Below are 27,065 nucleotides of genomic sequence, written 5' to 3'. Positions count from 1 at the left end.
CACGTAATAAAAACACCTCACAGCCATAAAACACGTAATAAAAACATCTCACAGCCACGAAATTAAAAACACCTCACAGCCATAAAACACGTAATAAATACATCTCACAGCCACGATATTAAACACACCTCACAGCCATAAAACACGTAATAAAAACACCTCACAGCCATAAAACACGTAATAAAAACACCTCACCTCACAAAAACACCTCACAAAAATAAAAACACCTCACAGCCATAAAACACGTAATAAAAACACCTCACCACCACAAAATTAAAAACACCTCACAGCCATAAAACACGTAATAAGAACACCTCACCACCACAAAATTAAAAACACCTCACAGCCATAAAACACGTAATAAAAACACCTCACAGCCACTAAATTAAAAACACCTCAGAGCCATAAAACACGTAATAAATACATCTCACAGCCACGATATTAAACACACCTCACATCCATAAAACACGTAATAAAAACACCTCACCACCACGAAATTAAAAACACCTCACATCCATAAAACACAAAATAAAAACATCTCACAGCCACGAAATTAAAAACACCTCACAGCCATAAAACACGTAATAAAAACACCTCACCACCACGAAATTAAAAACACCTCACAGCCATAAAACATATAATAAAAACACCTCACAGCCATAAAACACATAATAAAAACACCTCACAGCCATAAAACACGTAATAAAAACACCTCACAGCCACTAAATTAAAAACACCTCACAGCCATAAAACACGTAATAAAAACACCTCACAGCCACTAAATTAAACACACCTCACAGCCATAAAACACGTAATAAAAACACCTCACAGCCACTAAACTAAACACACCTCACAGCCATAAAACACGTAATAAAAACATCTCACAGCCACAAAATTAAACACACCTCACAGCCATAAAACACGTAATAAAAACACCTCACAGCCATAAAACACGTAATAAAAACACCTCACCACCACGAAATTAAAAACACCTCACAGCCATAAAACACGTAATAAAAACACCTCACCTCACAAAAACACCTCACAAAAATAAAAACACCTCACATCCATAAAACACGTAATAAAAACACTTCACCACCACAAAATTAAAAACACCTCACAGCCATAAAATACGTAATAAAAACACCTCACAGCCACTAAATTAAAAACACCTCAGAGCCATAAAACACATAATAAATACATCTCACAGCCACGATATTAAACACACCTCACAGCCATAAAACACGTAATTAAAACACCTCACCACCACAAACTTAAAAACACCTCACAGCCATAAAACATGGAATAAAAACACCTCACAGCCACGAAATTAAAAACACCTCACCACCACGTCATTTAAAAACACCTCACCACCAAGTAATTCAAAACACCTCACCACCATGTAATTCAAAACACCTCATCACCACATAATTAAAAACACCTCACCACCACGTAATTATAAATACCTCACCACCACGTAATTCAAAGCACCTCACCACAATGTGATTTAAAAACACCTCACCACCATGTGATTTAAAAACACCTCACCACCACATCATTTAAAAACACCTCACCACCATATAATTCAAAATACCTCACCACCACCTGATTCAAAACCACCACAACGTTATTAAAAACACTTCACAACCACGGAAACAAAAGTTTGAGGGAGTCGTTAAGTGACAACACAGACACTGCCCAGATGTGTAGATATATAGATAAATGACTGTACCCGAGTTGCCGTTTTGTCATGGTTTAAACCAATCATAATTCAAACAATAATTCAAAATATTCAATATTCAAATGTATTTGTAATATACGTGATATCACATTTTATAAACAATTGAATTTGAAAACTTAAGTTGGAAAAAAAAAATTTCCCCGAAAAAATTCCAAAAAAAAAAAATATATATCGAAATTTTTTCAAAAAGAATATCCTTAAGGTGGGTTTTCACGGGACAGGCGAACGGTTCGCGAAGGATGCGAATGTCGAAAAAATGGCAAAGTCCAACTTTCGTATTTTAGGCTCCAAAAGTTCACCAAACATGCGCGGGGGTTCGGAAGCGTCGTCAATTGTTCGCAGGAGTCGTTTTTTGTTCGGCGGGTATTTCAAACATTTTTGAAATAAACAAACATTTTTGAAATACCCGCCAAACAAAAAACGACTCCTGCGAACAATTGACGACACTTCCGAACCCCCGCGCATGTTTGGTGAACTTTTGGAGCCTAAAATACGAATGTTGGACTTTGCCATTTTTTCGACATTCGCATCCTTCGCGAACCGTTCGCATGTCCCGTGAAAACCCACCTTTTGGACATACCGACGAGAAAGATATGTGCATACCAGAAGTTTGGTACGATTTCACAAAAGTTTGAGAAAGTAGTGCAGTGACAACACAGGACAACACAGGACAACACAGGCCAACACAGACACTACACAGATATATATATATATATATATATATATATATATATATATATATATATATATATATATATATATATATATATATATATATATACACACACACTCATATAAATATATATATATATATATATATATATATATATATATATATATATATATATATATATATATATATACATATATATATACATATATATATACATATATATATATATATATATATATATATATATATAGATATGTATATATATATATATCTATATATATATATATATATGTATATATATATATATATATATATATATATATATATATATATATATATATATATATATATATATATATATATATATATATATATATATATATATCAGGTCTTGTACAATGTTACGGTACAGCATTAACAAGTAGTGTAACAAGAGAAGCACAATGTTAAATTGAAATAATTATGTAAAATGGAGGCCAACTCAAACATTTTGTTTTTGGTTGTTGTGCACAACTTTTAAGTCTGGTTGTTGTCCCCATAGGACTTTTTGATTTAAATATATGAAAAAAGGCAAGGCCATAATCTATTGTATATAAACTGACTGATAGCAAGGATATGGATAGAGTTCTGCAAGTGTTAATCACCTATGTTAATAACAAGGTCACGTATGCCAAACATTTGCAGTTTTTTTTAGTTTTTTCTTTCATTTTTTATGTTTTGCAGTTCATTGCATTTGCGTCGCTGCTTTTTATTATCGTCTCCATCACAACGTTTTGTCTCGAAACCCACAAGTATTTCAACATCAAGGTAATCAAGAATGACACAAGTCTGGACCATCTGGCAGGGTCAGATATGGATCGGCATCCAACATTGACCATAATAGAAGGCATTTGTGTCATTTGGTTCACATTCGAATTTCTCATCCGCATCATCTCCTGTCCCAACAAGCTCGCTTTTATCAAGAACTCATTAAACATCATCGACTTTGTTGCCATTTGGCCCTTCTATCTTGAGGTAGTGTTGAGTGGTTTGTCCTCAAAAGCGGCCAAAGACGTGCTGGGTTTCTTGCGCGTCGTGCGCTTTGTGCGGATTTTGCGCATTTTCAAGCTGACCCGCCATGTGGTTGGCCTCAGAGTCCTTGGCCAAACACTCAAAGCAAGTGCAAACGAGTTCCTGTTGCTCATAATCTTCCTCGCTCTCGGAGTGCTCATCTTTGCCACAATGATATATTATGCTGAACGTCTTGGTGGCTTCTTTGCTGAAAAATCAACAGAAGACAAATCACACTTCAAGAGCATCCCCATTGGATTCTGGTGGGCTGTGGTTACCATGACTACGCTTGGCTATGGGGACATGTTCCCAAAGACTTGGCCGGGTATGATCGTGGGAGCACTGTGTGCGGTCGCTGGTGTGCTCACTATCGCCATGCCTGTGCCAGTGATTGTCAACAACTTTGGCATGTACTATTCTCTTGCCATGGCGAAGCAGAAACTTCCCAAGAAGAAGAACAAGTATGAACAACGGCCTGTACGTGTGAGTTCATCACAGTTCTGCAAGATGGAGGGCAATTCACAGTGCTACAAACACCGAGGAGAAACAAGTCCCATCACAAAGGATGACTCTGCAGACCTCTGTGAAGCTGGTAAGTTACTAGTCAGCCATTATAGTAACCATGTGTGTATTTAAAGGTGTTGGGTGAAAATCAATGAGCTTCCCCCAACACTTTAGAATTGAAACATTTTTGCTAATTTCCTTTCGGTGTACATCTTGACAAGAATCTAAGCAGATTGGTAATACACATGTAGCCCTGCCCCATGAAGAGCTTTCGCCACCGATCTGCCCGAACCCGATTCCCCGAGGGCGCACCAGCTCTCATGGTCGTGACTGGCGTAAACGCACCACGCTCCTGCTACCCATCGGGGACCTGGCGTGTGCACCTGACCAAGAATCTAGCAACGGTGAGGCACCGCTCCACTGTGACCTATCTTTCATATTATCCTTACATATATTTAGTGTATTTCTTACTTACAGCATGAGGTGCATTAGGAATGGACAGAAGCATTGTTTATGGCACGTTGTTGATCCGCTGGACCACGCATCACGCCAAATATGCTGTTTGCAAACCATAATGTTTTGACCACTATTTTTGCCCATCAAAATGTAAAGTGATTGGATTAAAGGATGGGTGGTTAGCAGGAAAACTTTTGGAAAAATTTGTGTGTGTGTGTGTGTGTGTGTGTTTGTGTGTGTGTGAGTATGTATGTATATATCCGTAGGTGATTCTGTGATACGTCTGTCTGGGGGAGTGGCTACATCTGGTCTGGGAGGGGATTCAAAAACAAATATCCACCATTTTATTTACTCACATAGCTTTGAGGCCTCTTTTGTTAGACCCACGGTGTCTTGCTCTCTCTCACAGTTTTATTTCAACTCTAATTCGATATGTCATTTCATTTTTCACAGTTGCTATCATGGTTTTAGACTCGGTTGAAAAAAAACGGGAAAAAAATTCGATGAAAGTTTCCGTTTATAGAACAAAATGAATTTTCAAAGGCCTATAACATAAAGGCCATTTAGACTCTGTCATGGCTTTATCTCGACTAATTCACCATCACAGTCGTTGGGATGGTTCAAGTCTCAGTTTCAGCTGAAGTTAAGAAAATCCAATCCAAAGTTAAAATGTATTCCAACAGCCGTTTTGAATGTGTTGACTGTTATGTGGGCATGGAGAAGGAGAGAGAGGGAATGAGAGAGGGGAATGAGAGAGGTGAATGGCAGAGGAGAGAACGTTCCCAGGACTTCATTATTTATATTATTACTTAGTAAAAATACAGAGACTGAATACTGAAGTTTGGGATCAAATCAAAGTCTAATTATATTTTTCCATAACCCTGGGGTGTATATATAGAGTTTGTTTTAAGCGAGTCAACTCTTTTCCAACCATGGAATTAAACAATACAGTAGTCAGTACTTTACAAATCTACATAATTATGTAAACAAACTATGGAATACAATATTTATTAATAACGTTTGATTTTAATCTATTTTTACTTTGTAAAGCGAAAAGTTATCGATACATTCAAGTTTAAAAATGAGGAAGAGTCATGGGCTCAATCGGCCTACGATCGGCATGTGTATGCTCTTTTTTTTTCTTTTTTCTTTTTTTGTATTCTGAATCGAGGCTCGTGAAAGAGCTAACATTTACTTCACAAACAAATCAACCAGACAAACAAAATATATAATAACAGGGAGCCTTCCAGATGGGGAGAGAAGGGGAGGCACACAAACACAACATTTGAGAGCAGGGAGATGTGTGGGAGGGAGAGGGCTTGGGGGGAGGAGGCGTGGGAAGGGGGGGGGGGGGGGTGGGAGAAGTATAAAACACAAGGACACCAACGACTTCCAGGACAGAAGTTGGTATTTCAAAAAAGTGAAATTGGGGTGAAATTAGCGGGGGTAGAAAAGATCAAGGTTTTGGATGGGGGAAGATAAGAGATGGTGGTGAACAGCTGTTTTAAAGACCTGGAGGGTGGAGTGGGATTGAAGAGAGTGAGGGAGTTTGTTCCAGAGGCAGGAGAAAAGAGGAATGAAGGAGTGAAGGTGAGCAGAGAGTCTTGATTTTGGCAGTTTAACCATAAGAGGGTTGCAGGCAGATCTTGTGCGACCTTTAGGAATATTTGCGGGACAGAGCCCAAAGAGAGCTGGGGGGGGCAAGGCCAGAGAGGAGTCGGTAGAAGACGGAAAGACCACCAACCTGCCTGCGGTGAGTGAGTGAGACGCCCTTGGAGTTAGCTTCACGTGGGAGATTCCAATGATTCTGAATGCTTTGGTTTCAACAGCATGAAGACGAGCTAGGTGTGAGGGAGGAGCACCAGCCCAGAGGGGAGAGCAGTATTCCATTGAGCTGCAGATGAAAGCCTTGTATGTGGTGAGGAGCTCAGGTGTGCCAAGGAAGGACTTCGCACGACGGAGGATGCCCAGTTGGCGACTGGCTTTGGAGGCCAGATTTGAAATGTGGTTTTTCCAGGAGAGATCATGGCAGATAGTGAGACCCAAAAGCTTGAGTGATAGAACTTCTTGGAGAGGATTATTCAGAAAGTGGATGGGAGGGTTGTCCAGTCGGTCTTTTCGGAGAGACATCGTAAGAGTGTGAGATTTGTCAGGATTGAAAGACATGTTCCACTTGTTTGCCCAGTCTGTGATTTTGTCCAGGTTTGCAGAGAGTGAGGAGGCTGCAGACTGCCGATCTGAGGGATGAAGAATGGAGCGACAGAGAGTAGAGTCATCAGCAAAGTGATAGAGAGGATTTTCAAGAGAGTCAGAGAGATCATTGATGAAGACCAGAAAAAGCACAGGGCCCAGAACACTGCCTTGGGGAACTCCAGCCTGAACAGGAAGGGGAGATGAGAGAAACCCATTCAGGGCCACACGTTGACTACGACTAGAGAGGAAGTCCGCCAGCCATGCGTGGATATTTCCATGGATACCAAAAGAGGAGAGTTTGGTGAGCAGAGCGGGGTGCCAGACCGTATCGAAGGCACGTGATATGTCAAGGGAGACAGCTCTAATTTCCTGTTTGGCATTGAGGACCTCCATCCATTGTTGAGAAAGCAGTAGCAGCATGTCCAGAGTAGAGTGACCAGGTCTGAAACCAAATTGATGATCAGAGTTCAAGCCATTGCAGAAGAGGAAAGATTTCATATCTGAAGCAATGATGGATTCCATGAATTTGCTGATAATTGGGAGAAGGCTGATTGGTCTGTAGTTGCTGGGATCTGTTTTTGCACCTTTTTGTGCAAAGCGGTGATGTTGGCAGATTTCCAAGCAGATGGCAGATGACCTTGAGCAAAAGAGAGGGTGAAGAGAACAGAGAGAGGGAGTGAAAGAGCGGAAGAACAGGATTTTGGACCCGTGGGCTGATGCCATCAGGTCCAGTTGCAGAATCAGAGTCGAGGGTTGACAGAAACTTTTCCACCTTGTCAGGAGCAAAGGACACAGAGTCCAGGAGCAGCTGGGTACGACTGGGTACGGTGGGTACAGAGAGAGAGATGGGTTTGGGACACAAGATTTAGAGGCAAACACAGAGTTGAGGCATTCAGCTTTTTCACGTGCGGAGTCAGCCGTGTGGCCATTTGAGGTGAGGGAGGGGATGGAGGGGGAACAAACACCAGAAACAGATTTGACCAGACGCCACCAGGATTTGGAAGAGGGAGACAGATAAGAGAGTTCGGTCCTGAGAACGGAGAGATATTGTTTCCTGGCTCTCCTGAGGGTGGACACACACTTGTTTTGGCCTTTGTGAAAGGAAATGAGATTTCCTTCCGTTGGATTTGCTTTCCAGGAGACTAAAGCAATTTCTGTATGTCTGCATGATCTGTATGACTGCATGATCGGATGTACATTTTAAGACTCAATCAACACGTCTTCGATCATGAATTACTTTTTGAACAACTCAAGCAAAGGAAACGAGGTAATGCCTGTTTCGTTCGGAGCGATTATACACCGCCCAAAGAAAATGTGTTTCGTAGCTACAGGTGTGTGTGTGTGTGTGTGTATGTGTGTGTGTGTGTGTGTGTGGCCCACTCCCCTGTGTGTGTGGCCCACTCCCCTGTGTGTGTGTGTGTGTGACCCACTCCCCCGTGTGTGAGTGTGTGTGTGTGTGTGTGTGTGTTTGTGTGTGTGACCCACTCCCCCGTGTGCGAGTGTGTGTGTGTGTGTGTGTGTGTGTGACCCACTCCCCCGTGTGTGAGTGTGTGTGTGTGTGACCCACTCCCCCATGTGTGAGTGTGTGTGTGACCCACTCCCCTGTGTGTGTGTGTTTGTGTGACACACTCCCCCATGTGTGAGTGTGAGTGTGACCCACTCTCTTGTGTATGAGTGTGACTCAATCCCCCGTCCCCATGTGGGAGTGTGTGTGTGTGACCCACTCCCCCATGTGTGTGTGTCCCACTCTACCATGTGTTTGTGTCCCACTCCACCATGTGTGTGTGACCCACTCCCTTGTGTGTGTGTGTGTGTGTGTGTGTGACCCACTCCCCCATGTGTGTGTGTGTGTGTGACCCACTCCCCCATGTGTGTGTGTGACCCACTCCCCAATGTGTGTGTGTGACCAACTCCCCCATGTGTGTGTGTGACCCACTCCCCCATGTGTGTGTGTGACCCCCTCCCCCATGTGTGTGTGTGACCCACTCCCCAGTGTGTGTGTGACCCACTCCCCCATGTGTGAGTGTGTTTGACCCACTCCCCTGTGTGTGAGCGTGTGTGTGACCCACTCCCCTGTGTGTGAGTGTGTTTGTGTGACACACTCCCCCGTGTGTGAGTGTTAGTGTGACCCACTCTCCTGTGTATGAGTGTGACTCAATCCCCGTCCCCGTGTGGGAGTGTGTGTGTGTGACCCACTCCCCCATGTGTGTGTGTGTCCCACTCCACCATGTGTGTGTGTCCCACTCCACCGTGTGTGTGTGACCCACTCCCTTGTGTGTGTGTGTGTGTGTGTGTGACTCACTCCCCCATGTGTGTGTTGGTGTGTGTGTATGACCCACTTCCCCATGTGTGTGTGTGACCCACTCCCTCATGTGTGTGTGTGACCCACTCTCCCATGTGTGTGTGTGTTTGTGTGTGTGTGACCCACTCCCCTGTGTGTGTGTGTGTGTGTGTCTGTGACCCACTCCCCAGTCTGTGTGTGTGACACACTCCCCCATGTGTGTGTGTGTGTGTGTGTGTGTTTGACCCACTCCCCCATGTGTTTGTGTGACCCACTCCCCCATGTATGTGACCCACTCCCCTGTGTTTGTGACCCACTCCCCCGTGTGTGACCCACACCGACTCAGTATACAGACAAAGGGAAATATTAAAAGAACTTGAAAATAAAGATGTGTGATTTAATCGGCTCATAGCTCAATCGGATGGTGGGGTCTCGTCAGGAATGGTGTTGTCCCAGGCCATTGGCAGGAACAACCGCGCATCGTTTGGCACACGCGCGCAAAATGCAATCTAGCTGCCCGGTCCGTCTTGGACGGCAGGTGCGCAGCTTGCCTCCCCAGCCGCATCGGCCTCTGTTCTCCTTGCACGCCAAAGGGTGGTGTCAGCAAGAGTGTTGAGGACCAGGGGTGAGCAAGAGGCAGGAACATGGAGTTACAGAGGAAGATGCGAGAGGCGAGAGAAAGGGCAAGAGGTCGTCGAGGGCAAGACGAAGCGTGAAGGGCAAAAGGCTAGAGAGAAAATGTCGGTCCGTGTCTTCTTTTATTTGTTGGGTCGTGATGTCATCAGTGCTTCTCCTCCAATTCTGACAGGCCACCGCTGCATGGTCAGATCTTCACCAATCAACACGCACAACCTCGTGATGCAGTCCACTCTCCTGATGCAGTCCTACTTGCCCTTCACTCTACCAATCAGCGGGTCATTTCTTGCTCGCCCTTCTCTTCACCAATCAGCGAGTCCCTTCTTACCCCGGCCTTCCTGTTGGTCAACTCCCGCCAAATCACTGTCCTTCTGGGCGTGTCTTTGGCCTGCTCGACCTTTGTGGTGATGTAGATGGTGATGTCCTATCGGCAGTGCTCGGAACTGGCTTCCGGTTGGTTTTTATTGTTATTTAGTGCAATTTAATGGGCACTTCTTGTGCTAGTGTCTATGGTGCGATGCCAAAAGGGACAAAGGATAAATCACATAGGGAACGACGAACCGGGAATTACTTAACATAATCCCTGAGCTAAATAACATGCCCCGCCCCCTCGTGACGGGGACAAATATACAATTTCATCCGACATCCGAGCTAAACAGGTTCTCTACTTATTACATGGTGGTGGTTCTACTTCTTCACGACAGTCCGAACAAAACAGGTCACACACATGGGGGAGTTGGTCAAACCTGGTCTAAAGTCATCACTACCCCACCGACACAACAATATATTGTCGTGTAATTCCCCTCGGTGAATACCGGGGAATCACGGATAGCGAATCGAGCATTATTTGAGGCATTATTCAAATACGGACTTCACTATATATGCACGGGAGGAAGAAAGAGAAGAAGAAGAAGCGGCAGCTTTTACCTGATGGTCCCGAGCAGTCTTCAACCTGCAGGAAATAAACTCAAATGAAGACCGAATTTAGAATAACAGGGAAAATAATAAAAGGGTTTATTTACAACGGAATGCCAGGACAAGATGAACGCGACGATGTAACTAATATCTAATTTTGGATCCAACACACCAGAATTCTAAAACAAGCACAAGGGAGAATATAAATGAAAGGAACCATTGTGTTTAAGTTTATGCTGAGCTTAATTCTGTGCGCCGTCTGCAGTCGTCCAGGCCCCAAGCATGCAAGCCCGCCGCGGCACTGGTGTGGACAGGAAGAAAGGCCTTGACACGCCCTTGTTCGTGCGCCGCTAGGCCAGCGTACCCTGCTGTGGCAGGCCTCACGTCCCCGTGCGTTCGCTCACGAGGTCCTGTGCATGAAGGCAGGGAAAGAGGATTGTCAGCACTCCAGCGTCTCTCCACTGTCCGTCATTGCCCAACAAGCAAGGGTCCAAGGTCAGAGAGCAAAGTTGGCGAAAGGAGGAAGAGATCGATGGAGAGGAATCACGAGGCAGCAGAGGGGGGAGGTCCAGGCATGAAGGGATCCAAAAACGAGGAGCAGAAAATGGGAGAGAAAATGTCAGTCCACGACCATCCGCTATGGCATCCAGAACGAGAAGAAGAAAAATGTCGGCTTGCGGTTCGTGGTGTGGCTCATCGTCTGACGTCACCGTCCCTTTTCCTTCAATCAGCGCGTCGCTTCTTGATCACCCGAAAGTTCCTCCCCCGTCAGTCCCCCACCATTGGCCGAGCACCTCACGCTCTCCTCCCATCTGAGGGAGCTTCTTGCCCCTCCCCTGGCCAATGACAGTCCTCCCCCACTATGCCAATCGGCGGCCCTCGTCCTGTGGTGTCTTCCTTCTAACAATCATTGGCCAGCATCTTGCCCCTACCTTGACCAACCACGAGCCTTATCCTGCCTTGCTCAATGTTTGTCTCCAAGTCGGGGTTGTCAGCCCAAGTGCGTCATCTGAGTTCTGGTTAGGTTTTATTATTATTATTTGCTGTGTGGTGCTTTTAATGGTGGGATTCCTAACTAGTGTCTTTGTGCGTTGCCATTTGGGACAAAGGAATGATCACAAAGGGAACGGCGTACAAGGAAATTTTATCCTTATGCCCTCATCTAGTTAACAAGCCCCGCCCCCTTGTGACGGGGACAAAGACACAAGCTTAATCCGACATTCGGGCTAATATGACCCAACTGCAAAGCCGCAATGAGCCGGCGAAGCCAAAGCCTCAAAGTATTTTAATTACAAATTACAGGTGCATAACATTGTGAATCAAAAAAACACGGGTGAAACAAACTCCGATTGAACTTCTTCGAAATTTTTTATGTATACTTCCGCATCCGCAAGATTGCGGCCTCCATGGAGCGATTTGGTGCGTCAAAGCTTCAAAATTCTCAAGGGATCTAGCAAAATCTGGCTTTTCAACATAATACGTGCACGTTCATTCACAACACCGGCTTCGCTGGCTACAAAACTTAATACATCGAGATTCCCCATCACGACAACCGGAGCACGATACCTATGCAGATCTACCTGAATCTATATATGTCCATACCCCAAAATTCATAACAATATATATATGTATGTGTATATATATATATATATATATATATATATATATATATATATATATATATATATATATATATACGTAGATCTCTCTGTATCTCTCTGTATATATCTCTCTCTGTATCTCTCTGTATATATCTCTCTGTATAGCTCTCTCTGTATATCTCTCTCAGTATATCTCTCTCTGTATATATCTCTCTGTATATCTCTCTCTGTATATCTCTCTCTGTATATCTCTCTCTGTATATCTCTCTCTGTATATCTCTCTCTGTATATATCTCTCTGTATATCTCTCTCTGTATATCTCTCTCTGTATATCTCTCTCTGTATATCTCTCTCTGTATATATCTCTCTCTGTATATCTCTCTCTGTATATCTCTCTCTGTATATCTCTCTCTGTATATCTCTCTCTGTATATATCTCTCTGTATATCTCTCTCTGTATATCTCTCTCTGTATATCTCTCTCTGTATATCTCTCTCTGTATATCTCTCTCTCTCTATATATATATATATATATATATATATATATATATATACATATATATATATATATATATATAATATATATATATATATATATATATATATGTATATACATATATATATGGTAGGTGGGGGTAATATGGACCCCCTAAGCCAAAGTCCCGATAGGGGCTATACAAATAGACAAGGAAAATTTCCAAATAATGGTTTATTTAGACAACCAGACAGACTACATCCCCGTGCAGTTTGGGTTGAATAAAATCAAAGACATATGATTGAGGGGACAAATAAAAATGTGCCATCAGTGTCCATATTCCCCACGTTGTTTGGAATATGCCCCCCCCCCCCCCCCACCCGCTCCATTGGGGTAATATGGACCGCGGGTCCATATTACCTCAATGTGGTAAGTCGAGTTTCTTTTCGACAAATGTTCCCTGGGACAAATGTTACTTTCCGATTTTTCAGTGAACAACAACCTTAGCGACACTCGTCACAGACGAAAGCACCTTTACCCTCATAGTCAGTTTCGTTTTCGTGGGTCCATTGCTTGCATTCACTGCATTGGATCCAAGAAAATTCAGGTGGATCAACCACCTCCACATCTGTCCACAAACCTCTGCCCACAAACCACGTACACCTTTCTTTTTGTATGTTCGCACCATCTGAAAGCCAAATCACAACACATCTTTAGTCTTGTCAGACCACAAATACACCTTGGACCTAGCCGTCAAGTATCGGCTGTTTGTTAACAGCCGATATCATACACCTTCACACACAGAGAAAAACACAGCCTTTACTTGCCTCTACCTGCCCCTACAGTGACCAATGACAAATTTTATTCAAAAGAATTAGGCATAAAAATAAAGGTCAGATTTGTTTATAGTGGAATTACGTTGAAATTTTGTTGATAACGCTTTTTTGGGGCGAGTTAAATCTCCGACAGTGCATCGTCACTGTCGGATTTTTATACAGAATCAAGTGTACATGTTATCGGCTGTTAACAAACAGCCGATACTTGACGGCTACTTGGACCATGCCTAGTTTTGCTTACTCACATATTTCGGTGCAGAAAAATTTATTTGATTCAAATTTTGACAGTGAACATGCTGTTTTGTGGACTTATTCTATTAGCTTCCTGTGTGGGGAATATGGACATCGACCACGGGGAATATGGACATGGGTCTATATTAGACACTACCAAAGGGTCCATATTCCCCACACCATGCCTCTCGATCATGTCAGCATGCCCAGTACATATGGGCTGGGATGGAGTTTTCTATACACAGTGGTGCTGTCGACAGCTCTCGCGTGTATTCAGCCAGGGACACCACTCATCAAACAAGATAGTGACTACATGTCCATACACAGTACTGCATGCTTATGAATTGTAAAATTTGAGATGAAAACTTTTGGAAGTTTGCACTTACCATCATTAAAGAGTTTGAATCAACTGCAGTTGTTCACTTGCTGGTCAGCCATACTTGTTTATCCCGTGATATGGAGACGAGGCTTGATGCAGTGCATCATGGGAAATTCAGTGGGGTCCATATTCCCCCGGGGTCCATATTACCCCCACCCACTATATATATAAGATGAAAGATGTTGGCCATAATAAAGCTTGCAGTGTTAGTGCAAGAAATTTCTGAGGATATCCCGAAGACTCAATATCTCAGTGGGCTGTCACTACATAAGTGATAAGGTACTTGGGTTTGTCAAGGGTTGAGTCAGAATTTTTTCACAATATGCCCACACAGGAATTTATTCCTCTTCACTAAAAATTTATAAATGTATATATTGTAGTGAGTGTGTGTATTATATCATACTAAAAAAGGTACCTGGCATTACTCAGCAACACCAGGGCCCTCCTCCCACCATTCCACTTACTCCTTCACCTCTCCACTCTTCCCCTCAACCCCCACTCTCTCCTCGCTTTCTCCTCTCCCCTCTCCTCCCTCCGCTATCTCTTCCCCACTCTTACGTTTCTCTCCCACCCCTTCTCAGCTCATGGAAGACCTCAACGAGAAAGGGCAGCTTTTAGAACACTTCTTAGAACCACATAACTGGGACGTTTGTAGCAAAAAAAATGCACACCAATGTTTGTAGAAACAAATAACGAACAACAACTTTGCCTACCCGAGTGTGCATGTTTGGGTTCGGAGGTTAGAAAATTGTAAGAAATTAATGGATAGCTCTGCGTCCACCAAACTTGGCATACAATTCGTTATTAACCAGAGGCAGGTCCTAAGCACAAGAAAAAACAAACACGACTCGGACCGGAATTGGGCTCGGAATGCCAAGTACTCGGATTCGGGACTGCTGGACTCGGACTCAGACCGCAGGACTCGGACTTTGATTCGGACTCGGACTCGGACCAGGTGGTCTCAACTACAACACTGCTCTGCACTATAAAAAATGGCCAATGCCTTCTTTTTCCAAATGTTTTCTTTCCCAATCGGTGTCACAATTGCTGGTGAGAAGCAACTTGTGCACAGCATGGAAGGGATTGATATTCACCCCAATCAAACAGCCAAATGTCTCTAGTAAGATTGTCATGAGGGCTCCAAATAGTAACTAAGTTATGGCTATTTCAGTGTTTTCCCAGAATTTTGCATTGCAATGGCAGCCATGTTGGATTGATGTTGTAAGATGACCTAAAAGTGAATATCTGAGGGTTCCTTTGAATTTCTGATACTCCAAAATCTGGGTCTAGACCCCAAATCATCTTGCTATGACAAGTAATAACAAAGTTATGGCTCTTTTAGTGTTTTTCTAATATTTACGAATTGTGACAGTGGCCATCTTGTATTCTGATGGGAGGGGAGGCAAAGTCAGTATGAGCAGGGGAGAAGGGAAGGCAGCATTTGCGGAGAAGAAGGGAAGGCAACTTGAGGAGAGGGGAAGCGAAGGCAGCGAGAGGAGAGGTGAAGGCAGCATGATGGGAGGGGAAGGTAGTGTGAGTGGAGGGGAATGGAAGGCAGCATTAGGAGAGGGAAAGGAAAAGCAGAGTGAGGGGAGAGGAAAGAAGTGTGAGGAGAGGGTAAGAAAAGGCAGCATGATGGGTGGGAAAGGCAATGTGAGAGGAGGTGGGAGGGGAGCGAGAGGAAGGGAAAATGGAGGGGAGGGGAGGCAGCCATGAGGTGAGTGGGGAGCCGAGGGAGAGGGAGGGAGAGGGAGGGAAAAGGGACATGAGGGGAGGGAGAGGAAGGAAAAATGGAGGGGAGGGGAGGCAGCCGTGAGGTGAGTGGGGAGGTGAGGGAGAGGGGGGGGGGAAACGGACATGAGGAGAGGAGGGAGGGAGAGGGAGGGGAAGGGACGAAAGAGGGGAGGAGGGAGGGAAGGGTGGAGGAGGTGGGTAAGGGGAGTGGAGGAGGGCAACAGGTGGGTGATGGAGGGTGAGAGGAGATGAGTGAGAGGGATTGTGTGAGAAGGGAGGAGAGTAGAAAGGGTGCGGTTAGCGAGAGGATTGGGGGAGAGACAGAGGGTGGGGGGGGGTGGAGGGAGGTGGGGAGTGTGAGAGAGAAAGAGAGAAAGAGAGAAAGAAAAAAAAGAGAAAAGGTGAGGGGAGGAGAGGGGGTTTAGCAAAGAGAATGATATGTTACGCTTAATGTCCATGTGCGCACACACATGCACACACATACACGTCTCTCGGATGAGTGCTGGTGAGTGGATCGAGGCACCATGGTCTGTTCAAAGTAACATTGTAGTAAAGCACAAGCACGCATAAAGTACATCAAAACGACATCCCAAACGCAAAGGACTGAAGGTTTACCTTGAAACAGGCCATTTTTCGTCAATCAATGCACTTTCTTCTTTTTAAAGGATAGAGATAAATTAAATGGGCTATAAATGCTGGAACAGTAGAAAACGTGAAGTTTAATGCTTTGGAAATATGGAGAAGGAGGAATGACGGCCCTGCATAAAGCTGAGTAAAAGACACTTATTTGGTTATAAGAATCGCTAATGTCTATAATTTTTCAGATTTCACTCCAGATTTTATACTTATTAAGTGTATGGGATCCAATCCTCAAATCCCAATCCAGATTTCGATCATATGCTTTAATTAATCCGTGAGAGTAGTTAGTGTTTCCAAGCCAAGGCACATTTCAATAGGCTGAACTTAAATGGCAGCTTAAGGACCAATCAATATCACAGAGGGCTGACCAAGTTGGCTCACAGCCATTTTGCTAAGACTTATTTTGTTTTCTTTTTGTTATGAGCACCCCATTAATCATCTTCAAAAAGGGCGTTTTAACACACTCACAAACCCAATGTTCAATCAAGCACCCCCTTGAAGTTTGAGAAGAATGCGTGCAAAGTTTGGGTCCACTAAGTTTCATAGTTTGGAGTCATGGCGGAGACACACACACACTGACACACTCTGCCTTTTATTATTATAGAATAAAAATCAGTGTGTGTGTGTGTGTGTGTGTGTGTGTGTGTGTGTGTGTGTGTGTGTCAGTGTATGTCAGTATGTTTGTGTGTGTGTGTGTGTGTGTGTTTGTGTTTGTGTGAGTGTGTGTTGTGTGTGTGTGTGTGTGTGTGTGTGTGTGTGTGTGTGTGTGTGTGTGTGTGTGTGTGTGTGTGTGTCTTTGGTTGGTATCTCCATATTCGGGTTTCAGAAGGTGGAACGGATTCCTCCAGGGTCTCAAAGTATCCACCTCCTTTTCAGTAAAGGATAATGCGTCATGAACCAGTTTGTGAAGTTTTCTTATTCTCAAACCTTTGTTCCGAGGACTCTTTTGAGCTTTGTCACAAAGCCTCGGACAACTTCCAACTGCAGTTCGTTTGTGTTAATATTCCCAGGGATGTTTTTTAAAGATATCTGTAAGGTTATTTTTTGTCATTCCCATTGCTCGAATAATCACTGGTGCAATTTTGGTGCTCTTCAGCTTCCAGGATATTTTCACTTCATTTTTTAGGGCTTGGTATTTGGTCATTTTCTTGATTTCTGCATTGTTTAGGCCAGTGGTTCTCAAACTTTTTTGGACTACCGCCCCCTTCTACCCTCTTGGACCGGCCCAATGCCCCCCTTGTCCTATCGTTCGTGGTCGGACACCCAGAATTTATGTAGACAGAAAGCAAAAATAACAGAAGCCAAATATTTTCTGAAAAAATATTTTACTTTATTTTACTTTACTTTTTATTTTGCACGACCTACAATGTTTCAGCAGAACAGGTCCAGATGAGGCAAACTGGGAATCTGTTATCACAGGCCCAAATACCATTAGTGTGAAGGGTGGACTCAGGCACTCAGGTGCTCGCTCAGTCGAGATGGTTTCATTGCTTCATTGGACAGCATGATACCACACAACAAACACATCGGCAACTGTTTTTTCGTCGGAGATGGAATGAATCCATACTTGATGTATTCAACGGAATACTGACTACACCTTTTCTTTGAGGCCGACATCTTGAAGCCGACCGGACGTGAAGCTTTTTTGAATAACGAAATCAACACGCCAAAATGTCGAAAGACTAACACCAGCGCTAACACTGACTGTTCATACCTTGCCCAATGTCTGTGCTGGCCAGGCCAGGCTGCAAAGTTGAACCAGGCACGTTGAATAGTCCAGCACGAATAGAGTGTATTATATCCCGCATAAAAAGATTCTTGCAAGCCGATTGGTTGAAATGGCACCACATGACAAAAATTAATGTTGTACTATTGGCCGCATTGGCGTTCAATAGTATTTCGCTGGTGTCATACACTATCATGTTTGTTGCGTGAGCATGTATGGACAAGAAAATACCTACACGACATCAGCGAATATGTGATCATAAAAACCATGCAGAGGGTAAAAGAATGTGGTCGTTGATTGGATGGCCAATTTGCCGAATGGCGCCAAGTAACCTGTTCAGACTGCAGGAAGCCCAACGAGCGCTCCAAATCGCCGCTGCTCCTCTAAATCGCCAGTGCCCCCCAAATCATTGCCAACGCCCCCCTACCGCCCGTGGACTCTGGAGCGCCCCCCTGAAAGTTCCCAGCACCCACTGGGGGGTGGTAGGGACCACTTTGAGAACCTATAGTTTAGGCCAACATCACTGGGGACTGACACCTCAATTAGCAATACCTTATTTTCTTTTGTGTACCCCAGTACTATATCGGTCACAATGCTTTGTTTTCTATGTTCATGCTTGATGGGATAATTACATCATACATGACCGTTACTTCCTTGTTTTCAGTGATTGGTTTTGGTTCATGTTTCCATGAGTGTTCTGGAATTGGGATATTGAGACTTTTGCAGATGTGCCAGTGGATTACTGAACATACTTTGTTGTGTCTTTGGGTGTGTAGCTGTTCTGACATTTTTTTTTTTTTTTTTTTTACATTATATTAGGAGATGGCTCGTACTTTCTGTTTCTATCTTGCAGAACCTGCACTTGTCTGATTGACTCAGTCCTGCCATTTTCTTAACTCCAAAACCATGAAACCTAGTGGTCACAAACTTTGCACGCATACTTCTCGAACTCCAAGTGGGTGCATGAATGAAAACTGGGTGTTTGGGAGTATTAAAACACCCCTTTCGAAGATCATTAACCGGCTTATTTAATTAAAACAAAAACAGGCTTTATTCTTAGTCAGCAAGCTCTACCTCACAGAGGTCTGCAGCTTTTTAGGCCTGCTCAAAACGCCTTCGCCTGGAACAAGCTGTAATGGTTGCTGCACGATTAACTGTTCAATATTTATTTTTTCACTTTCCTCAAGCATATCATAGAATGTCTGATCTTCATAGCTACGAATCACTGTACACAACACTTTTGTAGAAATAGCGTTTTAAGACTTTGTGGAGAATTTTCTTTGGTGAAAATGTAGTTTTCCTTCCTGATAGCCTTACACCCTCATCCTAATTCTAATTCGATTTCTGTTTTCATTTATGGCAGCCGTCAAAGTTTATTAAGACTTGGTGAAAAAAATATTCTGTGAAAATCCATTCACTTTTGATTTATTTACCATGTTGATTAACTTTACATAGTGCAATGCTTAAATGTTCTTTGAGCTCTTTGTATTGGCCTTGCCTCTTACCCTCCCCCCTTCCCTCCCCTCCACTCATACCCTCCCCTCCTCCCTACCCTCTCCTCCTCCCTATCCTCCCCTCCTCTCTCCATCTCCTCCCTATACCCTTCCCTCCCCCCCACTCTCTTCCATCCCCTTTCCTCTGCCTCCCCCCACTCCCATTCCCTTCTCCTCCCCTTCCCCTTTCTCCCCCTTCCTTCGTACCCCTCCTCTCTCCCACCCCTCCCCCTTCCCCTTCTCCTTCACCTTCCCTTCCCTTCCCCCCTCCACTCTCCCCTCCCCTGCCATCTCCCCCATCCCCCTCCTTGCTCTCGCCGCTCCATTCCCCCACCCCTCCCCCTCTCTCTCCCACTTTCTCACCCCTCCCTTCCTACCCCTCGACTCTCCCACCAGTTCCACTCCCCACTCCCTTCCCCCCTTCCCTCCATTCCCTCCTCCTCCCTCTACTCCTCTCTCTCCCCCCCTTTCTTCATATTCTTGTTACTAAGCAACCGCGTTACCCGGTGACAACGGGCAAGTTACGGACGTAACTTTAAAATGATCGATCTTTTATTTTCAGATAAGCTTTCTGCCAAATAGGCCTTATTCTCAGGTTTCCTCAAGTTCAACGAGAGACAACTACAACTCTGATATATATATATATATATATATATATATATATATATATATATATATATGTATATATATATAATTATATATATGTATGTATGTATGTATGTATGTATGTATACCTATCCTTTACAATATATTGTAGCACGATAGAGTGTCAAATAAGTGAGACAGCAATTTTAGTGTGAATGTTTGTTAGGAAAGATTCCTTCCTGGTGGGCTTTTTAAACTGAAAAATATGAAGCTGATTCACATAAATGTTTTGGCAGAATGTTCAAGTTGTTCAGTCACATCTTCGGATATGAAGTTCATGCAATATCGAAGACATAAGTGGTGTTCTGTGTTTGCACAGGTTAACAAAATGACTACTGTGTCAAACTCATTCGGAATGAGGTGCTTCTTATTCGAGCAAATAATCATACGTTTCAAATTCTTTAAAAAACGAAATTGAATTGGGAAAGAAACTGGAAAGGCTCAGGGAGTAAGTTTACATGTTTGTAAGTTTCTGTAAAATGTTTTGAAAATCCGTGTACGCATTCTGTCTGTAATGCACGTAATTGCTGCTTTCAAAGCCGATGGTCGATCATAATAAAATAAAAGTTAATAAACACGTGTCGATTATCTCAGGCAGTTTGCCAAATGCTCACTCTATCTGCTGCATTGTGCTGTTGCCAAGCTGACAGAATGGAGAAAAAAACCTTTCCTTTCCCATTCGGAGCGTTTTTGACATTTTGTACAGCGTAGCCCATAGGGCAAAGCTGTCTAGGACAATGTTTGTTTGTATGTATGTATGTATGTATGGCGTATGTATGTATGTAAGTATGTATGTACCCTCAAATGTATACCAATCAGACCTGAGGATCTGGTCACATGACAGGGTGATTTGATTACGTCTAATGTTATTACGGCGGTACGGCGGCTGACTCAGCACACCGCCATTTTGATTCCAATTTTGTTAAGGCCGAACATATCATCAAACTTGTCATATATCACAATCGCCATGCTCTACCTTTACATTTTTCATTCAGTGTCGAACACAAACAAAACGATTGTTAAAATGACCATTAAATATATCGAAAGCATCGGTTTTACGTCTCTTCCAACAAAACGGTACGTATAGGCCTTGGGCTTCATGCCTCACCTTCGGACCGCTTCGGACAAATTAAGACCAAGTTTCTTAATACAGTAGTGTATTGTTTCAGTAGTATCGTTTTCTTAATAGTAATCTATATATAATGGAGCAAGTGTTTGTATTTATGTATGCATGTCCGCTCTTCACCCATTGGTTGGACTGCTGACCTGACTCCACCCACAAATGTAACCTGAAATACTTAACCTAAAATACCCAGAGGACCCAAAAGACCCTCCTGTCCCCACCATCCTCCCCCTCCCCCCCCACACCCCCCCCCCTCAACACCCCAAAGACCTACAAGACTGAGAAGACCCAGAGGACCCAAAATACCAAGAGGACCCAAAAGATCCCAAGGACCCTAAATATCCAAAAAGACCTGGAGGACCCAAATGACCCAGTTGAACCAAAAGACCTAAAAGACTGAAAAGACCCAATCGACTCCAAAGACCCAAAATAACCCAAAGCCCTAAAATACCCAAAATACTCCAAAGCCCCCAAAGACCTAAAAGACCCCAAAGACTGAAAATATTCCAAAGACCTGAAGACCCTTAAAGACCCTGAAGACACAAGAGAACCAAAAGACCCAAAAGACCCTTAAAAACCCAATGACCCAAAAGACCCAGAGGACCCAAGAGACCCTGAAGACCCAAAATACTCCAAAGATCCTTAAACCCAAAAGACAAAAAAGACTCCTGAAAGACCTAAAATACCTGAAAGACCTAAAAGACCCAATGGACTCTAAAGACCCCAAAGACCCAAAATACCCCAAAAATCCTTAAAGTCCCAAAAAACTCCAAAGAATGAAAATACCCCAAAGAATGAAAGGACCCCAAAGAATGAAAAGACCCCAAAGACTGAAAAGACCCTGAAGGCCCAAAATACCATCAAGACCCAACAGAATGAATAGACCTTGAAGACTCAAAAGACTCTAAAACCCTAAACCCTAAGACTAGGGTTTAGGGTTTTAGAACCCTAGACCTAAACCCTAGACCTAGACCCTAGACCTAAAACCCTAGACCCTAAGACCCTAAAAAGGGGAGCCCAAAAGTTGTTTTTCTGAACAACCATTGGCAATCATTAATCACGGTCTAATTTGAAAGGAATTTTTTTTATTTGCCAATCACAAAGTGCCGAAATAACCCTAGACTGTCGATTTTCGAGATTGCCAGTGACGTCACATTGTCAACTCATCATGATCCTTCCAGTGACGGTACATAGAGATAGAGAAACGGCGCATTGCGAGCTTGGATTCCGATACTGATTGGGGTTGATGAAGGAGTTAGGGGGGGGGGTGGGGACGTGTGGGGTGGTCGTGGAGTATTGTTAGCTCGGGCGACAGTTGACGAGCGATTGTGAGGGGATGGTGGAGGGGGGTGGGGGAGGGTGTTGGGGTTGTGGGTATTGTTAGCTAGGGCGACGGTTGATAGGGGATTGTGAGGGGTGTGAGGTGGTCATGGGAATTGTTAGCTCGGGTGATGGTTGATAGGGGATTGTTAGGGGTGGTGGAGTGTGGTGAGGGGTGTGAGGTGGTCATGAGTAGTTAGCTAGGGTGACGCTTGAGGGGATTGTGGGGGGGGGGGGGTGAGGTGGAGTTGGGTTGTTATGGGTATTGTTAGCTATAGTGACGGTTGATAGGGGATTGTGAGGGGTGGTGGAGTGGGGTGAGGGGTGTGGGGCGGTCATGGGTATTGTTAATTATGGTGACGGTTGATAGGGGATTGTGAGGGGTGGTGGAGTGGGGCGAGGGGTGTGAGGTGGTCATGGGTAGTTAGCTAGGGTGACGGTTGAGGGGGATTGTGAGGGGTGAGGGGTGTGGGGCGGTCATGGGTATTGTTAGCTAGGGTGACGGTTGATAGGGGATTGTGAGGGGTGGTGGAGTGGGGTGAGGGGTGTGAGGTGGTCATGGGTAGTTAGCTAGGGTGACGTTTGAGGGGGATTGTGGGGGGGAAGGTGGAGTTGGGTTGTTATGGGTATTGTTAGCTATAGTGACGGTTGATAGGGGATTGTGAGGGGTGGTGGAGAGGGGTGAGGGGTGTAGGGTGGTCATGGGTATTGTTAACCAGTGTGACGGTTGAGGGGCATTGTGAGGGGTGAGGGGTGTGGGGCGGTCATGGGTATTGTTAGCTAGGGTGATGGTTTATGGGGCATTGTGAGGGGATGTTGGAGGGGAGGGGAAAGAGGGGGATGTGGTTTGGTCGTGGGTATTGTTAGCTAGGGTGATGGTTTATGGGGGATTGTGGGGGGATGGTGGAGGGGAGGGGAAAGAGGGGGATGTGGTTTGGTCGTGGGTATTGTTAGCTAGGGTGACGTTTGATGTTTGTTTGTTTTTTTCTGGAAATTTGAGATGCCTCGAATACCAAGGACACCTATGTTGAACAGAAATCAGCAAGAGCAATCTATCTATAATTCCAGTAATCTCTGTACGTTTGTACGTTTGTACGTCTGTACGTCTGTACGTCTGTACGTCTGTTTGTCTGTGACCGCTGTTTCTCGACAACCACGGGTCCGATATACTTTTAACTTGCCAGGTATATTGCTGGGGACCCGAGGATGTGCCTTTTCAAGGTTTCATATTAATCGGACAATTACTTACCGAGCTATGTCCAAAAAACGATTCAACCAATCAGAGAGCAGCGAACGATCGCGTGTGCCGAACGTGGAGGACACACTCTGCCTCGGATGGCACATTTGAGAGCGTATTCATTTATTTCACGTTTGCAAACTATGTTGGCGTTAAACTATGTTTTAAAACTAATAAAACCGAATTTGCGATTCATTCGCTTTCCTGCGCGTTTGTGCACGCGATGGCGATTTCTTTACCAAACTCCGGAAGCCGTTCGCTTTGGACCAAACCATTGCATGTAAATAGAGGGGGGGGGATTGTCACCGTACTCGCAAGCCGTTCGCTTTGGACCAAACCATTTCATGTAAATAGAGGGGGGGGATATAATTTTAGATATAGATATAGTACGGGCAATGCCCTAGTATTACCAAAGGAAACAGGAAGAGATCCAAGTCATATCAGTTGTGTCAGCAGAAAATATCCCATGGCAGAACAATGTGTCACACGCTTGGAACAAGATCGCTCGTAGGGTCAGTCGCCCGTAGGGCGTGTACTCTGCTAGTAATAATAATATAGTAAATATGACCATATCACTTTAATCCCAATGTCGTGAATACAATGTTAATGGATTGAAGCTGTGTATGGTTCATTAATAGATGATAAGCGGTGTACGGTACTAACAATCACGGAAGTAAGGAATTCGCCTCGGTTTTTTGATAGCATGTTATTAACCCAACCATTGTGGAGTATATAGATTACAGTAGATCTTCCCTCAGTTCTGCAAGTAAAACTTACCTCACATATGTCGGGATTCCTCCAAATTTCTTTGTTTAATGTTATGAACAACATTAGCGACTCTTTTTTTTGTATCCAAGATCGAGGCTCGTGTAAGAGATAACATTAATCACGAAAAAAAAGATAAAACGGACACTCAAAACATACGTACAATAAAGGGAGCGGGAGACAAGATGGGGAGAGAGATGGAAGCACGCGAGTACAACAGCAGAGAACGGGGACATCGGCAGGACTGTGGGAGGGAGAGGGCTTGGGGGGAGGAGGCATGGGAAGCAGGGGGGGTGGGAGAGGTATAAAACACATGGACACTGCCAGCACTTGCAGGAAAGAAGTTGGTATTTCAAAAAAGTGAATCTGGGGTGAATTAATGGGGGTAGAAAAGATCAAGGTTTTGGATGGGGGAAGATAAGAGATGGTGGTGAACAGCTGTTTTAAAGACCTGGAGGGAGGAGTGGGATTGAAGAGAGTGAGGGAGTTGTTCCAGAGGTGGGAGTAAAGAGGAATGAAAGAGTGAAGGTGAGCAGAGAGTCTTGATTTTGGCAATTTCACCAAAGAGGGTTGCTGGCAGATCTTGTGCGTCCTGCAGGAATATTTGGGGGACAGAGAGCACAGATAGAGCTGGAGGGAGCTAGGCTGGATAAGAGTCGGTAGAAGACAGAAAGACCACCTACCTGCCTGCGGTGGGTGAGTGAAAGGCCCTCACAATCAGCTTCATCAAGGGAGATTCCAATGATTCTGAAAGCTTTGGTTTCAACAGCGTGAAGCCAAGCTAGGTGCAAGGCAGGAGCACCAGCCCAGAGGGGAGAGCAGTATTCCACTAAGCTGCGGAGGAAATCCTTGTATGTGGTGAGGAGCTCAGGTGTGCCAAGGAAGGACTTCGCACGACAGAGGATGCCCAGTCGGTGACTGGCTTTAGAGGCCAGCTTGGAAATGTGGTTTTCCCAGGAAAGGTCATGGCAGATTGTGAGACCCAAAAGCTTGAGTGACAGAACTTCTTGGAGAGGATTGTTGAGAAAGTAGATGGGAGGGTTGTCAAGTCAGTCTTTTTGGAGAGACATAGTAAGAGTGTGAGAATTGTCAGGATTGAAAGATATTGTTACGGATCGCGGTTAGATGTTATTTCGACCGAGCGGTGGTGTATTACCGCGACCTAACAGTTATTCCCCGACTCTTCCCCAACTCACCCGATTCCACCCGAACGTTGGCCAAATCGCGCTACGCTAAATCAATGATTGGAAAGGACACAACGACTGGGATAAATGAAACGATGCAAGGGGTACAGTTCTCAAGACCTCCGGAGGAGGGTATAATTAGTGGTGGAGAAAAGGGGTAGATTACAAGGTAGAGTGAGGTAAAAGACACAGAAGAGATGGGCACTTAATTACAGTCTTATCTTATCCCAGACAGACCACAGACAAACGGAACAAGGCTGACTTACACAGGGATTGATGGCAGGGAAGGACAGGTAGTTCGATAGCACAAGGTGCACCTTGGCTCAGGGACAGGATCAAGCACGGTCCAAGAGATGCAGGGAGGTCTCACAGCGCTCGGAGGTGGCGTCTTTCTTTCTCCAAGCTCAGCGCGCATCTGACGTCACCTCCCTCTTCCTGCGCATGCTCAGCGGGGAGTGACACGCCCTCGGTTGGTTGGCTCCGCCCCAGATGGGACCGGTCCGCCGCTTCCATTGGGTGCGGGGGTTACCGGGCTCCGCCCTTGACGAGGAGCTGACAGGGAGCCCCTATGTGGTAACCCCGTCGAGCACATGTTCGATGGCGGCTCGCTGGGAAGGCCTCATGCCCTCCCAACACCCCCTACCAACCAAGCCGGAGTGAGGACGCGCACTCCCTGTGCACGCCGCCGCCGTTGCTGTTATTGTTGTTGTTGTTGCTGAACCGTGAGGAAGAGCTGCGGGGAGGTATTGGGAGGTCCTAAACTTCCTAACGGTGCCATACAATCACATTCTGGTGCAACGAAGGGTCAGAATTAATGGAAACGAGTCCTTAACTGACATAGACTAAGAATAACTAGCAAGATGTCCTATAGTTGTCTACGTGAGATGCGGTGGACCTGGATGCGACATTTAATGGGGGAAATAGGGGGAGGTCGGGTCTACAGAGTGTTGTTTACAGAAAATGGGACTAGGGAATGGGGGATTGGGGATAGTTGGGAAGTATTGAGGAAATAGGGGAATAATTACAAGCGGATATGGATGGATGCAAATCCCATATCCGCAACAATATCCTCCATTTGTTTGACCAGTCTGTGATTTTGTCCAGGTCTGCAGAGAGTGAGGAGGCTGCAGACTGCTGATCTAAGGAATGAGGAATGGAGCAGCAGCAGAGAGTGGATTCTTCAGCAAAGAGATAGCGAGGATTTACCAGAGAGTCGGAGAGGTCATTGAT

At 44.6% G+C, this 27,065-nt stretch overlaps 1 protein-coding gene across 6 annotated transcripts in view; it reads left to right on the top strand.

Annotated features, from left to right (window-relative positions):
* Positions 1-27,065, top strand: part of LOC137423108 (voltage-gated potassium channel KCNC1-like) — an 88,592-nt gene that overhangs the window by 50,837 nt on the left and 10,690 nt on the right. For 2 of the 6 annotated variants that reach the window (XM_068109922.2, XM_068109923.2), the window contains exons 2-3: positions 3,138-4,056; positions 4,220-4,372. In XM_068109922.2, the coding sequence (XP_067966023.1) occupies positions 3,138-4,056; positions 4,220-4,372 (1,072 nt within the window). The remainder of the gene's footprint in view (positions 1-3,137; positions 4,057-4,219; positions 4,373-27,065) is intronic. The other 4 variants (XM_068109925.2, XM_068109924.2, XM_078774692.1 and 1 more) reach the window with 2 other exon arrangements.

This window comes from Myxine glutinosa, chromosome 3 (assembly GCF_964187855.1).
Source record: "Myxine glutinosa chromosome 3, kmMyxGlut1.1, whole genome shotgun sequence".
NCBI classification, from domain to species: Eukaryota; Metazoa; Chordata; class Myxini; order Myxiniformes; family Myxinidae; genus Myxine; species Myxine glutinosa.
This window is presented reverse-complemented; position numbering and strand designations above follow the sequence as displayed.